The following is a 15,306-nucleotide window of genomic DNA, read 5'->3' as shown; positions in this document are numbered from 1 at the left end:
GGAACAGAGTGCTTTCACTTTTGATTTAATCCACTTCTGCAGATTTACTGTGAGACTGCTCATGTGAACCCCTGAGAGCGTCTAGGGAGTGGATGAAATATTACAAAGTGATAACAAGCTGATGCAGGGTTCTGCTGAGTTGCTCTGTTTCAAGTCTGCCTGGTGGTGGTGGTGGTACATTGAGAATGATGTGGGTGTTGATGATGGAAAGATGGTTGTAAAGCGTCATGGTGGAATCCAGTGTTCAGTTCTGTGCTGGCCACCAAAGACTGTAACATGTATGTGCTAATAATTTCATTATTTACCTTGTTCCCGGAGTTAAAAAGAAAGAAAAAGCATTTTAAATCTTTCTCAATACATCAAATCAGCAAGTATACGGTAGCATATTTTCTAAAATAATCTAAAACAATCAAATCAAATCAATCTTTATTCATAAAGCGTCTGTTACAGTTGTTCCAAGGCGCTTTAAAGAATCCCAGGGCCTGACCCCCAACGAGCAACAGTGGCAAGGAAATCTCCCCTTTAACAGGAAGAAACCTTGAGCAGGACCAGGCTCGTGTAGGGGGACCCTCCTGCTAAAGGCTGGCTGGGAAGGGGGGGGGGGGATAGGCGGAGAATAGAAATACATTAATAAATAGAGTGGGTCAGCGAGGTCGGAGGTCGGCGGGCCAATTACTCACGACCTATGACACCCCTTCCCTGATAAAAACAACAACAACTCTGCTGCTTTTTCGGTCGAGTCCTTGGAGCTCTCCTCAGGTGCCAGCGTGGGGATTTCATCCTCGCCACTCTTGGTTGGAGTGTTGTCGTGGCTGTAGACAGACGGGACGGGCAGTGATTCTCCACCCGAAAAGCTGTCTTGGGACTCGTCCTCTATAATGATGAGCGATGGAGATTTCCTCATCTGTGCGTTCTGAGGAGCCACGTTGGCTGGCTGCGGAGCCCCGTACGTGTTTACTGGATATCCCATCTAAGGAAACAAAGCACACAAGTTGAAAACCCTGGAGCTGAATAGTGAATTCACCCCAGGACTCGGGGAACACCATTTTTGTTGAGTTGGGTCTGACAGCTGCTTTTACCTCATTTTTAATTCCAAAACCGGTCTCAGTTTTTCTCTATCACGTCAAGTTTTTGAAATATAGGATCCCCTATTGATCAATATCGACCCCCTATCGACCCACTATTGACACACGTCTCATCGCACTGGCTCAATTGTGACCGCACCAGTTGCCAAGCAACTGGTGATGAGTCCAGTCGTAATCAGCTGGCAAGTCTGACTGCAGCGAATCAGTGGAATTTGGCTGCGGAGAAAAAACCTGACGTGCTAAAACTAACTTCAAATTTGGAATCAGCGTGTCGATTTTAGTTTTAGTCAGCGTATAAATCCAAGTGAATAGACTTTCTTTTTCAAATTGGCAGTGTAATGCTCAAAGTCACCAACCTTGTAGGGATTAACGAACATTGGAGTCATGTGATTCTGCTGGTAACCCCCTTAAACAAGAACAAAAAAAAACCCCTTTAGAATATGTAAAGTGCTCATAAAACAGGATCACATTCACATGAAAAGTATCACACTGAAACTTTTGGAAAGGCAACAAAGCAAAATAGACAAAACAAGTAGTTTTGGCCAAATGAATCTTGCAAGTGTTGCGCTCACATCGGACATAGCAATCAGGAGGCGGGAGCATAGGGGGTCTTTGGAGGAAGCATAAAGGATGGATCATACTCGGTATTATAGCACCAGGGTAGTTTGCTACAGGGACGTGGAGCACGTTGGGCACACAAGCCCCAATGCCATCGTTCCTCCCGGGGAACTGTGGATGGACGGCGGTGACAGCGTGCGGCGCAACAGGGATGAGATTAAATTGATGCTGAAGTAAGTGATTTCCTGCAGAAAGAGCAGAAACATGGCAAATCTGACCAAACCTTCGTGATAAGACAGTAAAAGGGGAAAACGTGGTGGCAAATCCTTCCGGATCGAGCCGCTCTCAGTGGTCACTTACCAGTGTGCATCCTTGCTCCTTCCACATTGTCTCCTCCCGGGTGAGCATCTACGTTATCGTTTCCCTTCTCAAGCAAAATTTCAGGAAAATATGGAGGGGGTCTCCTAGTCTTAGTTGCAAGCCGACCCATAAGAGAAAGGAGCTCCGGCTTGTTTTTCTTGAAGAGTGGATGTAAATAATGATGGATTACTAAATATCTCTTGCAGTGCTCCGCCTTCTTGAATCCATACGCGTAAAGCTGCCGTATGAAGCTCGAGAAAGAGATGCTTTTGAAGCTGGGGCAGCCGGTCAAGGTGTTGGTGCTGGGAGACAGGATCTGCTTCTCCAGGAGCTCCTGGTTGATTTCAATACATTCACCTTTGCTGTCCCAAACAATGGCTGTGACTTCTGGATGGTTTACCAAATTCCACAGTTTTGCCGGGAAAAGGTTAGGGATCAGCATCTGTGCGTTGGTGGATTGCATTTTGATACAGCAGTGAGGACAACGTGTTTGGGTTTTAAATAGTTCTGCTCAATGTCAGATATGTTTTAATTTTGGTTTGTGCCATTGAAGTGAGACTTTGATGTTAGGCACAAAGGCAATTGCGCTTTCATCTCAAAACCTTTGTCTTTGATGACATTTAATATGCTTACATCATTGATGACAATAGCAGTAATGATTCAACCTGCAAGTCACTTGTTAAATGTATCTGGCTTAACTGTTGCCACCTTTTTAAATAAAATTGTTTTACCCAATTGATTTGTTCAAAATGAGCGATACGACTGAAACTACACAATCATATTTCTCCTTCCATTGCCATCCTGTCAATGTCAAAGATTAACGATATTGTAAGAGGTTTTGCTAAGTTTTGGACGTCAGTTAAACAGTTATCATTAACTCAACTGTCAAACCTGTTTATGAAATAGTGACACTATTATCAGTACTTATTGTTGTATTTTAATAAATTCTCATTTCTGACATTGACACTGACGAGTGAAGATGGTACCAGTTGATAAAAAGGTCAACTGAAGCTTGTCATGGATGCTCCTCAGCCTGTTCATTTTACTAATGAAGAACATATTAAGTCTAGAGATTCTGCCCATTTATTTCATAGACTCTTAAAGTCCAGATGTTTCTGCTCACCTCATGACTTTCTTATAAGAATCATTTTAAATGATATGAATAAATATTACATCCTGAGTAATTTTGTCATTTGCTGAAAGCTTTATTATTAGAATTGTGTTTCAGCACATGCAGAAAACTACAAAATCGCCTCGTGTAAGGGTGAAAGGTGCGAACGATCACGAAACCCATCTTCCAGCTCCACAGAATGAACTTCCAGAACACAAAGTTCAGAAACTTTAATGTCGAATAGAAGCAAATACTGTTTCCCTGAAAGGAATAGCTAGCGTTAATATGACATGTTTAAAGAAAGGGATTTTGTTCACCATAAAAAGGATTTTACTGAGATTTACATGAATTAGAATAGGCAGATATACGGTGTGTTTAAGCTCTGAGGCCATCGGCGTGTCGCATGTGGACATTAGGCAACTGGGCACTCTTCTAAAAAATGAGGTAAAAGTACAGGATTAGTGTGGAAAAACACTGCTCTCTCCTTACATCACTGGATGTTCAACGTACCATTTTGGGGGAGAGGTACGATGTTTTCAGGGAGGATCCCAGTCTCTAAAGAGAACCGTTGGAACTTCTCCAGCACGTCAGGACCAAGGACTTGGCTGCGGCCTGTCAAAGCATGAATAACAACAACAACAATAATAATGATGTGATACTTAAATGTACAGCAGAAAAAGAATGAAATATATGACTTGCAGATGCAGTTAACATAAAATGCACTGAGCTGCGAGAACAATTCTATGACAGGAAACCAGCAAGTTTCCTTGGACACCAGTGACTGTTACCAGGACAACACTAGTATATACTGTATTATATTCATACCAGCGGTAAAGTCTTACCATATAATTTGTTGACAACAGTAAGATGCGCCTCCTTGGTGTTAGCTACATGAACCAGGGCGTACTCGTCGTATTTCACATCAACAACAATCATTTCGTTGCCGTCCCCAAAGCTTGCTGGAGGGAGGAGGAGCGATGTGTTAGGACAGGAGAGACACTGTGGAGGGTCTGACTGTGCGTTCCTGCCTACTGGGATAGGAGAATTTTCCTGCTACGTCAGTCTTCTTAACCAGGCTGGTCATTCTCCAGCAGGAACCGTCGGATCTACAGGAAAATGTCCCTTTAAATCAGTTTTTAAGATGTTTTTTTCCCAGGATTCTTTTCTGTAGGTGCTCACCTGAGGCTGGCGTGTGAGAGGTTCAGGTCTCCGTCCAGAGTTGGGCTGAAAATCGCAGTTCCCATCTTCATGCCGGCTTTACGGCTGACGAACCACTCGGTGTTACTGGCAAATCCAACTAGGTGCCATTTTCCTGCCATCTTTTCAAAGGACAAATGAGATTATCTATTATTAGAGCAATCAATCAGATTGCACAAAGAAGCGCTGGAATCACTCTAAAATAAAGAATAGGTGATGATCAAACTGTTTTCTGACTCACCATGTGTAAATCGAACTCTGCCTGTGGTAAAACATCTGAGGAAGACACCAGAGAGCAGAGCAGGATTCCCAAAGCTGACAGCAGAACCGTCATTGTTGCAGTCGCAGAGCTGAGGAAGACTGCCGATGGTCTGCCTATATCTAAAGTGATACTGCCTTTTCTTTCCAGACCAACACACCCAGACAGACACACGTGTGCACGTGCACCCAAAGCCTGTAGCTGGGATGGGTTCCAACATGAGCTGCTTCACAAAGCTGTTTCAGTCATGCTACGCACGCGTTCAGCTCAGCCAGGGATGCATGATGGGAAAGACCCGTCAGGAAACCAAGTGACAAACATACCAGTTGGTGTCGTTTCCCTTCCGCCACACCTGATGGTTGGAACTGGAAAATAGCCAGCTGAACGCCGCCGCCGTCACTTAACACATTTTAAAAGCATGTCACCCAAAAAAGCAAGCAGCTCCCAGTGCTTTCTGTGGGTTAGAATAAAACACACCCATCAGCATTCACGACACAATAGGAGCCGGGACAAAAGCCGCCGACATGCTTCCGACTGCACGATCAACGTTTCAGTTTGCTAGGTTACAACTCTGAATCAGTATCTGACCTGTAATCGAAGAGTGGGAGTGTTACCCAAGAGACATATGCAATGTTCCAAGAATCCAAGGACATACCATACTAGTTTAAACAGGCATGACCTTTGCATAGAATAAAATGAATACGTAAAGTACATCCATCCATCTGCTACTGCTTCTACCAGAGTTTATCAGAGCTGCCTCATCGGATTTACAGTACTGTGAAAATATCTAAATTTAACAGCATCAAAAGCGCAGATTTCCTTCTATTGTTGATATAATATGTACACAAGCATTACAGTTAGTCATAAATGTTCAGATGACTGATAAACTGTCTCACACATTCAAAACCTTTTGGTATCTCCACACATGGCCAGCAAAAGATGACATGATATTGTTATCAAGATTGTCTTTGTGTGAGAAACTTCTGCCATAAATATAATTTTTTTTTGGTAAAATTAGATAACAAAATTAAGAGAAAATAATGGAATTCATGATTTTTTTTTCTATTCAAATCAAACAGAAAATGTGCATTAACCCGATTGTACTTTGTTGTTAGTATGACCGTGGCCTTCATTGCGACGCGCCTGTAATTCCAAGATTGGCCATAAGATGGCGCCAATGACGAGAGGATGGGTTTAATCTGACTCCGGAAAAATGGAAGAAACTAATTAGATAGCAAGTGGAGAAGAGCCATTGATTTAAACAGCCTGATCGATTTGCTCCGTTTAAGATGCGAATTATGGGAAACGATAATGGGAAATAATGAGAGGTAGATGGAGTGGAGTGCATCGACATTTTAACTTGTTTTTATATGCCAAGAAAGGGTGGGTTGATGTACTCTTATAATTTATATACGGTACTATATATTATTAATGATATACTTGATTGTTTCTTTCAGTTAATAAACAATAGCTTTATTTTTTCATAACAAATAATTTATTCTATACAAAATATCAAATTCTTATTTGGAAGATTGAGTTGCAATGTCATGAACACTGTAAACACTATAGTCAGACCCCAAGGCAAATTAAAAGTGCACATGTACAAATACATTCAAGCTGTACTTAAATAGTTCATGCTAGTTTTCTGTGAGGCATCCTCCACGAGTTTAGACTCTGACTGCATCTGTAGGCACACGTGTTCTGGGTAGTGTAGCGAGAGCCTTGCTGGCACATATGAGACAGTAATGGACAAAAACTATTAGATTAAAAATCAATAACAGGGGACTGGCTGCAAGAAAGAAAATTAGGTGAATTCAGGAAACATAAATGGAATGAAATAAGCTGCTCAATGAAGTTAACTCTGTCCATGAACTGCTGACTCAAGCCAACCAATGTCCCAATTCTCATTTTTTAGCCAATGTATTTTTTTTTTTTTTTTTTTTTAAATGAACACTGAAAAACCTAAAGATGTAACAACAGCCCTTGTATTTCTGGTCCATCATACACATACATGTATACCGGTATGTCCTAATTAATAGTCACATGATCCAAACAAAAAGGGAATATATATTTATTTCTCATTATGGCCTGTCCCGTCAGGACTGGATGCTGAAAGTAGCTGGACTCAACATAGAACCAGAGGGTATGAGGCCCACCAGCATCACCAGAGTATAGAAAATAAACCTAGACCACATTAGTGAGTCCTGGTTGAGGTGAACCCGAGGCGTCTGCCATGGTGAGGAACTCCACCCAGTTCTTATAGAAGCCACGCGAGTGCTGTCCCGTGTCGATGACCAGTCCCCGCAGGCGGCTCCGGCCTGTTTTGTTCCTCAGAGCCAGCAGGGATTCCCGTTCTGTCACGTTGAAGCTGATGTTTAGAAGCTGCACCACCAACAGGTAAAGCAGCCCAGTTGTGACAATGCTGCTGAACCAAGCACAGGTGAAGCACAGCGCCGTGCTGCAACGAGACAAAGAGCCACTGTGAAACACGGAGGACGCTGAGAGTGTCGTGGAGACCAGGGCTGTACCTCGGCTGGCTGTAGACTGCGGGACAGTAGAAAAGGGCCGTCACAAGGTGCTGCCGAGGGCAGAGGCTGCTGAGCACTAAGCCGATCCCATAGAGGGAGGTCAGCACAAACACGGCGAGGGTCACGACGAAGCTGCGATGGTTCGCCTGCCCCACACAGCTATTGATCCTGCAGAACCTCGTCACACATAATCAGACCACAAAGATCAGCAACCAAATGCCTGTAAGTGGAGGTAATATACTGTTGTCACCTTGTAGATAAACATCTGATTTGGTGAGTGCTTAAAGTGCTTGAAATGTAACTAAATGAGAGGCCAATTAGGGAGGAATATGCTAAAATCTGGGGGGGAAGGTGGCAGGAATTAAATTGGAATATTTAAAATGGAAACTGACCAATTTGAAAAAATAAAGCAAACATCATGTTTTAACATTACCTTTTTTTTTTTTTTTTTTTGGGAAAAAAAAATTTTAAAAGCAGAAATAGAAATCCAGCCCACCAGATGCAGTGATGGTCCAGACGGTAGACGCAGCGTTGGCAGGTTCGACAGTGTCCGGCCCGGGGGGGCCGCATTACATTACACAAGGCGCATTTGTTCCATTTTGTGTTTGGAGACTTTTTAGCCGATGTTGCTGCGCAGGAGGCTGCTGATTGGGTGGTTCCATTACCGCCCTGCTCCCTGTTAGTGTGCGTTTCATGGAGGGAGGCGACGGGGGCGACAAATCCGGGGCCGCGCTTGGTGACAATCAGAAGGACGATGGTGAGGACCATTCCAGAGGTCACTGTGCACACCTGGAGGTGGCTGACATCCCCGCGTGGCACAATCTCTGTGATAAAGAGGTAATACATGTAGAAGAGGGAGTACAGTGACAGGGTGAGGAAGAAGAGGGTGCGTCTCTTCTTCCGGTGCGTGCTGTAGTAGTACCACAGCACCAGGCTGGGCAGGGCCGTCAGGACCACGATGCCCAGCAGGTAGTGCAAAGCTGCAACCTGCAGCAGGAGGGGGAGCAGCAACAGGACCGGGATCATGGAGATCTCCAGGTGGTCGATCAGGGCGTCCAGGACAGCAGAGCGGCTTCCTCTCGGAGCTGGTCTGTCTTTCAGCCACCTGCAACACGGAGCATCACGTCATCATTGCAACGTGGATTATAAAGAGGCCACCTGGAAACGGAGCTGGTCCCACCTGGCAAAAGCTTCGTCCAGATCGTCGCAGTCGCAGCAGCAGCTGCACCGGTAGATGTCGCACTCACAGCAGCAGAGGGGGTCGTCGGGCTCCGGAGGCTTCAGCTTCTCCCACTGCATACTGACTAGATGGAGGTGTGGGGCACAAAAGGGCAGAAGAGTTGAGCCAAACCCTCTTGACTCTCGTTCCGGAAGTTACAAAAGAACTACAGATGTTTCACGCTTAATCCCAAGCAGATCCAGTCGCCGATCCAGGCTACGGCGAGTCTCTTTATACTTTCTTTTAATCCTCAGGAGCTTCTAATATCATTTATTGAAACAGGGCCACTGTGTCCACAGAGACGAGCTATCTGGGCCAGCAAACCCAAGTCTGTCGAACAACTTATTCTTTTAGTCCGGTTTGTGACTCTGGTAACAATCTTCTGACGAACAAAAAAAAGCACATACATTAAAAATATAAGAAAAGAATAAACACCCTTGATCTTATGTGACATTTGAATATCAGACTACATTCCTTTATTTGCTAACAAGGCAACTCTAAAAAGGTTTTTGCTTGGGTAAATATGTTCTCTTTTTATTTCAACTTACCTTTTGCAAATTATGGAAACAAACGATATCTGTAGTCTGAAAAGTCACATCGGGTCAAAGTTGACAATCAGGGACAATCGCTTCTTGTCTCCGCAGTCCTGATGGAAAAGAGCCTCTTTTTTCATCTGCTACGGTTAAAAAAAAGGCCCGTTTAGGTTCTGTGTTGGGCTGCAGGAAGATGGTTCTCAGCTCTTAGATTCCATTGTTGGATGTGGTCCCGTGGAAGACGTTTATATTGTGTTTCCAGCTCACGTTCCTCAAGACTATCTCCTTCACTCATGTCACTAAATAGTTCACGCCACTCTTGAGCCTAGCCTAATTTTGCCTCACGGCCCCTCTTGGCTGCCATTTGAGGTTCTGACTCTGGACAAGCTGTTCAGAGTCGGGAGCCTTTGATACCCTGATCCCCAGCTGACAGGCAGCGCAGCAGATACACAGCGAGCTGGAGCACGGTGTGCATGAGAGGCATGACAGGCACACATAAACCAGAGAGTGAGTGCTGATCCGTGGGGGCGGCCCCACCCGCTGGGATCATATTTCCTCCCAGGCAACCTGGAAAACTCTGGAAGAGTGTGTCAGGGGCCAATTTCTAAGGTCGAAAAGGGAATCCATTAAAAAAACAACATTAATAATCACGATCATTGTGTTATAAGTACTGATAACGGATTTTATTTAGGACCACAATAGCAGAATAAATGTATATCTATTCATATATAGGACATTTCTGGGGGTGGTCTGCTGCTAATGGGGTTGAAATGACAGAATGCAGCTAAATATATTTAATTATGGTACTTATGTACAAACAGGTAGCATCAATTTCAATTATATAGTAAACTTCATTTTGTAGGTAACCTTCACACTGACCTTCTCTATATGTCCATGTAGGGAAGCAGGTGTCTTTGGGGGGTCTCTGCATTCACTTTTCTTTAAATTGGTGGAAACTTGGCCTTAACCTCCAACTTCTTCATCACAATGGAGATGTGGAGCTCATCACACACACACACACACACACACGGTCCCCACCAACTGTACAGTGTGGACTCAGAAAGTGCTGAAAGCTCTAATGTTCAGCGTGAGTCTGAATCAATGCGAGGGAAAGATGCTGCCCTTGCTCCTGTGGTTATGCTTCCATTAGTCCTGATAGAGCCCGGAACTCCAGATACCCCCTGACTCTAATCTATTTTAGAGGAATTAGTGCCGAGAGTCGTGGATGATGGTCTGAGCAGTACCAGCTGAAGATGGCACATCAGCACGTGCCTGATGTTCCTCACTATATACATTAACTGCAATGTTTTCCTTGCAGATATGACAGTGTGTTAATGGTTTTACCTAATTTGCTCAGGAAAATTCATTATTTCTAGGAAATTAAGTGTGTGCATGAGGTCCAATGATGTCTCCCCACATATTTAGTTGCATATTAGGTAAATCTGTGGTTTTCATACAAAAAAAGAGAAATTCTATATTGTGGATGTAAGAGAGCAGCAGTTACTACATGCTAATGGTTGGAGACATGATGTTAGATGTGGGGAGAACAATCATCTTTTAAATAAAGTTTCCCTACCCTTCTAGCGCCGCCTAGAGGCGAATCTTTGAATGGCCCAATCACACGAGAATCAGACCAGTGTGGAGGATTTTTAAAAGGTGATAAATTTCCTTAAATGGCCTGCTCTGTTATATCGCCAGGACAACTGAATATGGATTCCATTCTTTGTTTATTCAGACCATTACATACCATCAACATAAAGTACCACTGTCGCTACACTACTCATTCACTGACATTTATACAAGCACAATCACACACATCACTATCACTCTGAAGAGGTAACCGTGGTAACACAGTGCATCTGTCCCTTTACCAATGCTCTTGTTTCATGATTGCAGCAATCACATAGGTGCCAACACTTCAAGTCCAAAAATGGGCTTTAATAAGGTGTTACTGAATCTCCAGATAATAAAAAAAAAAAGTCATTGCCATGACGTCTAGATTTGTGCAGGCTGTGGAATGTCAAGGGGATGTAAACACATAGATGAAAATGGAAAAAAAACAGCCTGATCTGCACCAGGTTGCACTGTATGGCGTCCAGATGAAGAGCCCTGAGGTAACAGACTCATTCCTCGAGAGACCTGAAGGAGTTCTGCATGTCCTCCAGCAGCTGGGCGAAGTCAGCTTTAATCTTAGCTTCACCATCCTTCACAGGGTCCTGAATCACAAGAGCCACGTAAAACAATCGCGTCAAAGTCCTCACTTTGATGGATCAACACGAGGAAAGGGAGGGCGATAACACACCTTGAACTTCATGGAACTGATCCTGTAGAGGGTCTCTCCCATGTGCTCCCTGATCATGGCCCAGGTGATTTTGTTGTCGCTCTGTGCTGTGGACTCCACCGCGTGTCGAGCCAAGTCGTAAAAAGCAATCATGTTGGAGAGGATGCCGACCGTCTTGTAGAAGGGGCAGAACCTGCGTGTCGGAGTAGAAGCGGCTGAGCCTCAATCACAGGCGCAACAGTTCATCCCCGTGTGCGTTATTCTCAAGAATGTTGTGAAACTGTTGTTCAGCAGCTTTAACATGAGAAAGGTCTGACTCACCTGTCGTAGGGGGTGTAGCCGTTCTGCTGAAGGAAGTCATCCTTGATGAGCTTGGCGACTTCAAGAGTGATTTTATCCGTCTCGGCCAGAGAAGCCTACAAACACACAAAAACGCAGTTAACCGTTCGGCAGAACTTGATGATGTAACTTGATGAGCAGACGCTCCTGATCTATTCAAGTAGAAAATATCGGACTGAAAATCGTAATTTTTACTCCTTTTTGAAAACTAGATCTCACTGTTGACTTGACTCCGTGTCGTGTATCTTACTTTTCCAACAAGCTGCACTATTTCAGCCAGGTCCTCCTCCTCCTGCAGAATCTCCTTGGCTTTTGTCCGCAGGGGAACAAATTCAGGGAAATGTTTGTCGTAATATTCATCCAGCGCTCGAGTGTACTTGCTGTAACTGATCAGCCAGTTGACAGAAGGGAAGTGTTTCCTCTGAGCCAGCTTCTTGTCCAACCCCCAGAACACCTGAGCACAGAAGAAAAGAGATTGACAAACACAAGGAAAAAATGACAAAGATGCCTTAAAACACGTGCACACAGGTCACTAACCTGAACAATACCTAATGTGGCTGAAGTCACAGGGTCTGAGAAATCTCCTCCAGGGGGTGACACGCTAGAGGTTCACAACATGCGAGAAGAGCAAAACCCCTAAAACTATCAACTTGCTGCAATGATGCAATATAATGGGCTATAATAAAAAGAAACCTACGCGCCCACGATGCTGACGCTGCCCTCTCGCTCTGGATTTCCCAGGCACTTCACCCGTCCAGCCCGCTCGTAGAAGGAGGCGAGCCTGGCGCCCAGATAGGCAGGGTACCCACTGTCTGCGGATAAAGACAGACACAACTGTCACTAGTTCATAATTAGTGTTTCTGTTACAGATGCAGCCCGTCACGCTCATCCCACTCACCAGCAGGCATTTCAGCTAATCTTCCAGAGATTTCTCTCAGAGCTTCAGCCCATCGAGACGTGGAGTCAGCCATCATGCTCACATTATAGCCCATATCTCTGAAGTATTCAGACAGTGTGATGCCTGCAGCAATAATAATATTCAGATTTCTATAGCATTAAAAGTCTATCCCAAACTTCAGCCATTTACATTATACAAGCTATTAAAGCAGACAACATATGTGGAATCAAGAAATGGTTGTTTACATTAATATAAAGAGAAATAAGGTAATAAGTTCATCTATAACATGGTTTTTGTATATAATGAGCGGCATCCACCTGTGTAAATTGAAGCCTCCCTGGCAGCCACTGGCATGTTTGATGTGTTAGCAACCAACGCTGTTCTCTTCATGATGCTTTCAATTTTGCCATCAACCTCCATAGTGAGCTGCAGGACATGAGACGTGTTATCATCTTTTATGCAACGTGCATATGTTGAAAATCAGGGGGGGGGGGGAAATCTGATTCAGTATCCAAGCAAAAGTCAGGAGCTAAAACCTAAATATAAAATTATTTTTTATTTGTTTTGTTCGTCTCACCGACCTCGGGAAAATCCCGCAGCACTTCAGACATTTCGTTGCCGCGTTCGCCGCAACCAACGTAAATGATCACGTCGCTGTTGGAATACTTGGACAACGATTGCGAGATGACCGTTTTTCCACAGCCAAAAGCACCTGGAATTGCAGTCGTGCCTCCCTGAACACACCTGGACAGTGCAGAGTTAATGTTAGTAATAAAGATTAGCATTAAAACATGAAAAAGGTCCACGACTCCTGACTCACGGGAAAAGTGCATCCAGAACTCTCTGTCCGGTCAGCAGTGGATGGTTTGCAGGGAGCTTCTCCGTGACTGGCCGGACCTGCCGGACCGGCCACACCTGCACCATGGTGAACTTCTCCTTTACACCTTCGAACTCCAGCTCCAGCACCACATCCTGAATATAACACAACCAAAAATATAGCGGGACGGAAAGTTTTAATAAGAAATAGGGCCGCCTGAATCCAAATACTCACGGAGATGTCATAGTTTCCAGGCGGAGCCACGTAGGTGACGGTGCCTCGGTTGCGAGGTGGCAGCAGCAGCTTGTGCTTTATCAAAGAGTTCTCAAACACGGTGCCATAGATGTCCCCACCTGTCACATGGCTGCCCACCTGTTAAGGAAAGAATCATGAGAATTTAAATCACTACAAGGGTGGGGGACAAGAACCTTACTCGACACTCCAATCAAATATGTACCCGAAGAGTCTGGCAGGGGGTGAATTCCCATTTAATGTCTCTGTTGAGGGCACCAATATTTACTCCTCTCGGGATATAGATGCTCTGAGTGAGGTCGTTGATGTCTTTTAGAGGACGCTGGATACCATCAAAGATGGAGCCCATGATCCCTGGGCCGAGCTCTACCGAAAGGGGTTTTCCTGTCCGGAGGACAGGGTCACCGACCGATACGCCAGCTTCATTCACGTTAAGGAAAACAACATTTGAAGAGTTTACAGATGTGTATTTTGCAAAAGAATAATTACACTGGTACATAGGAAGGAAATGTGAGAGTAGAAAGGATACAAGTCTCCTCATAGACCTGGATTGTGGCCATGTCTCCCTCTAAACGGATGATTTCACCCACCAACTCACTGTGGCCGACACGGACCAGCTCGTACATGGCTGCTCCTGCCATGGCAGTAGCAGTCACCACTGTGGAAGCGGATAAAAGCATGATGAAATCCATAAAACACATGCATATTGATAAAACAACCGCATTGTGTGCCCCGCCAAAGGTTTACCGCACAATTTCTACCATTATTCACATCAAAACATTAGAATATTCTTATAAACGTCAATTGTAAACAAAGCAAAAACAAGCCTTGCTAGTTTTTCTTGCTGGGATATACCTTGTAAAGCGGTTTAACGACATTTAAGATGGAAATAATCAGAAGATAGTGTAAAGCAGCCCCACCTGGTCCAGACACGCCGTGCACATATCCAAACTGGCTTTCCCGCTCCTCATCCTGGATCTTCGGAAGCCTTGAGGTATCCATGGATGTAGTTTATGTGGAGCAGATTTCCTTATGGAGAATATGAGAGGCATATGTAAACCAGTCATTTGTGAAAGAAAGTTCAATCTTCACCATAGTTTACACCACACTCTCTCTCTCTCTCTCTCACACACACACACACACACACACACACACACACACACACACACACACACACACACACACACACACTTTTACATATATTGTTAACGCCACTGTGAAAGTCGTAGTATGCCATAAATGGTGTACAGTGTACAGTAGATTGCTAAAAGCACATTCAACAACATTGTCTTATGAGTTAAAACACATTTTAACATGCATTATTCGGCGCCACTGACATGTTAGCATGTCTCGTACTAGACGGAAGGAAAGCTGTGCGTGTGCGCGTGAGTGTACTGACACTACAGTAGCTAGCAGACGCTAGCTAACTTCACGAGGGGCACGTATGCGTTCTCCTCAATTTTGAATTATTCTCTCAATATTATATTCGAACCCGGAAGGACATATTAAACCATAAACATGACTCTCACCTTGTCTTTGTTGTCAATGATTATCGGAAGCGTGAGAGTAACAGTAGCTTCGCTGTGGTAATCACCTGTAAGTCACAGGACTGTCACGGGAAGAAAACCTCGCCATTGTGGCGCAAGCAGTTTCCTCTTTTGCCGGTCTTTTTCGCTGCCTTTAGAGCCAAGATGGCGTTCGACCAGACACCTAACTGTGCCACCTTTGGCGCAACACTGCCCTCAGATGGACACAAATGAAACAACCATTTTTATAATTTACCAGATATCAATCCAAACGAATCAAATTAAATACCAAATGAATTACTTATAGTCATTAACTGCTTGAAACTGATTCTATCAAGAACAA

At 44.3% G+C, this 15,306-nt stretch overlaps 4 protein-coding genes across 11 annotated transcripts; all 4 read right to left on the bottom strand.

Moving 5' to 3' along the window:
• Positions 1-409: 409 nt before the first annotated feature.
• Positions 410-2,497, bottom strand: LOC115252578 (uncharacterized). 4 transcript variants are annotated; one of them, XM_029847916.1, is made up of 4 exons: positions 2,004-2,497; positions 1,658-1,888; positions 1,442-1,491; positions 410-970 (listed from the first exon to the last, which is right to left on the bottom strand). In XM_029847916.1, exons 1-4 carry the CDS (start codon positions 2,464-2,466, stop codon positions 677-679), a joined length of 1,038 nt encoding a protein of 345 aa, XP_029703776.1. In that variant the 5' UTR covers positions 2,467-2,497; the 3' UTR covers positions 410-676. The 4 variants fall into 4 exon arrangements, with proteins under 4 accessions (XP_029703776.1, XP_029703777.1, XP_029703778.1 ...); XM_029847917.1 differs by having other exon boundaries at positions 1,727-1,888; XM_029847918.1 differs by lacking the exon at positions 1,442-1,491.
• A 687-nt stretch (positions 2,498-3,184) lies between these two features.
• On the bottom strand, positions 3,185-4,960 carry LOC101062110 (lipocalin-like). Of its 3 annotated transcripts, XR_003890914.1 has the most exons (7): positions 4,553-4,888; positions 4,294-4,433; positions 4,147-4,220; positions 3,957-4,073; positions 3,625-3,726; positions 3,459-3,546; positions 3,185-3,375 (listed from the first exon to the last, which is right to left on the bottom strand). XR_003890914.1 is itself a non-coding variant. In XM_029847920.1 (6 exons), the coding sequence occupies exons 1-5, from the start codon at positions 4,643-4,645 to the stop codon at positions 3,605-3,607; spliced, it is 546 nt and encodes a 181-aa protein (XP_029703780.1). In that variant the 5' UTR covers positions 4,646-4,960; the 3' UTR covers positions 3,185-3,375; position 3,604. The 3 variants fall into 3 exon arrangements, 2 of the variants coding, with proteins under 2 accessions (XP_029703780.1, XP_003971323.2); XM_029847920.1 differs by lacking the exon at positions 3,459-3,546 and having other exon boundaries at positions 3,604-3,726; positions 4,553-4,960; XM_003971274.3 differs by having other exon boundaries at positions 3,330-3,546; positions 4,553-4,884.
• Positions 4,961-6,102: 1,142 nt separating this feature from the next.
• Positions 6,103-9,312, bottom strand: LOC101061881 (palmitoyltransferase ZDHHC23-like). Of its 3 annotated transcripts, none has more exons than XM_029848432.1 (5): positions 8,866-9,312; positions 8,279-8,699; positions 7,595-8,203; positions 7,099-7,266; positions 6,103-7,028 (listed from the first exon to the last, which is right to left on the bottom strand). In XM_029848432.1, exons 2-5 carry the CDS (start codon positions 8,395-8,397, stop codon positions 6,755-6,757), a joined length of 1,170 nt encoding a protein of 389 aa, XP_029704292.1. In that variant the 5' UTR covers positions 8,398-8,699; positions 8,866-9,312; the 3' UTR covers positions 6,103-6,754. The 3 variants fall into 3 exon arrangements, with proteins under 3 accessions (XP_029704292.1, XP_029704293.1, XP_003971322.2); XM_029848433.1 differs by having other exon boundaries at positions 8,279-8,696; XM_003971273.2 differs by having other exon boundaries at positions 8,279-8,402.
• A 1,246-nt stretch (positions 9,313-10,558) lies between these two features.
• LOC101072050 (V-type proton ATPase catalytic subunit A) lies at positions 10,559-15,115 on the bottom strand. The gene is made up of 15 exons (XM_003971155.3): positions 14,967-15,115; positions 14,358-14,466; positions 13,967-14,095; positions 13,643-13,857; positions 13,420-13,557; positions 13,189-13,340; positions 12,950-13,112; positions 12,686-12,794; positions 12,369-12,491; positions 12,168-12,282; positions 12,008-12,071; positions 11,721-11,924; positions 11,453-11,547; positions 11,153-11,324; positions 10,559-11,066 (listed from the first exon to the last, which is right to left on the bottom strand). Exons 2-15 carry the CDS (start codon positions 14,437-14,439, stop codon positions 10,974-10,976), a joined length of 1,854 nt encoding a protein of 617 aa, XP_003971204.2. The 5' UTR covers positions 14,440-14,466; positions 14,967-15,115; the 3' UTR covers positions 10,559-10,973.
• Between the last annotated feature and the right edge of the window lie 191 nt (positions 15,116-15,306).

Source organism: Takifugu rubripes, chromosome 15 (assembly GCF_901000725.2).
Source record: "Takifugu rubripes chromosome 15, fTakRub1.2, whole genome shotgun sequence".
NCBI lineage: Eukaryota > Metazoa > Chordata > Actinopteri > Tetraodontiformes > Tetraodontidae > Takifugu > Takifugu rubripes.
This window is presented reverse-complemented; position numbering and strand designations above follow the sequence as displayed.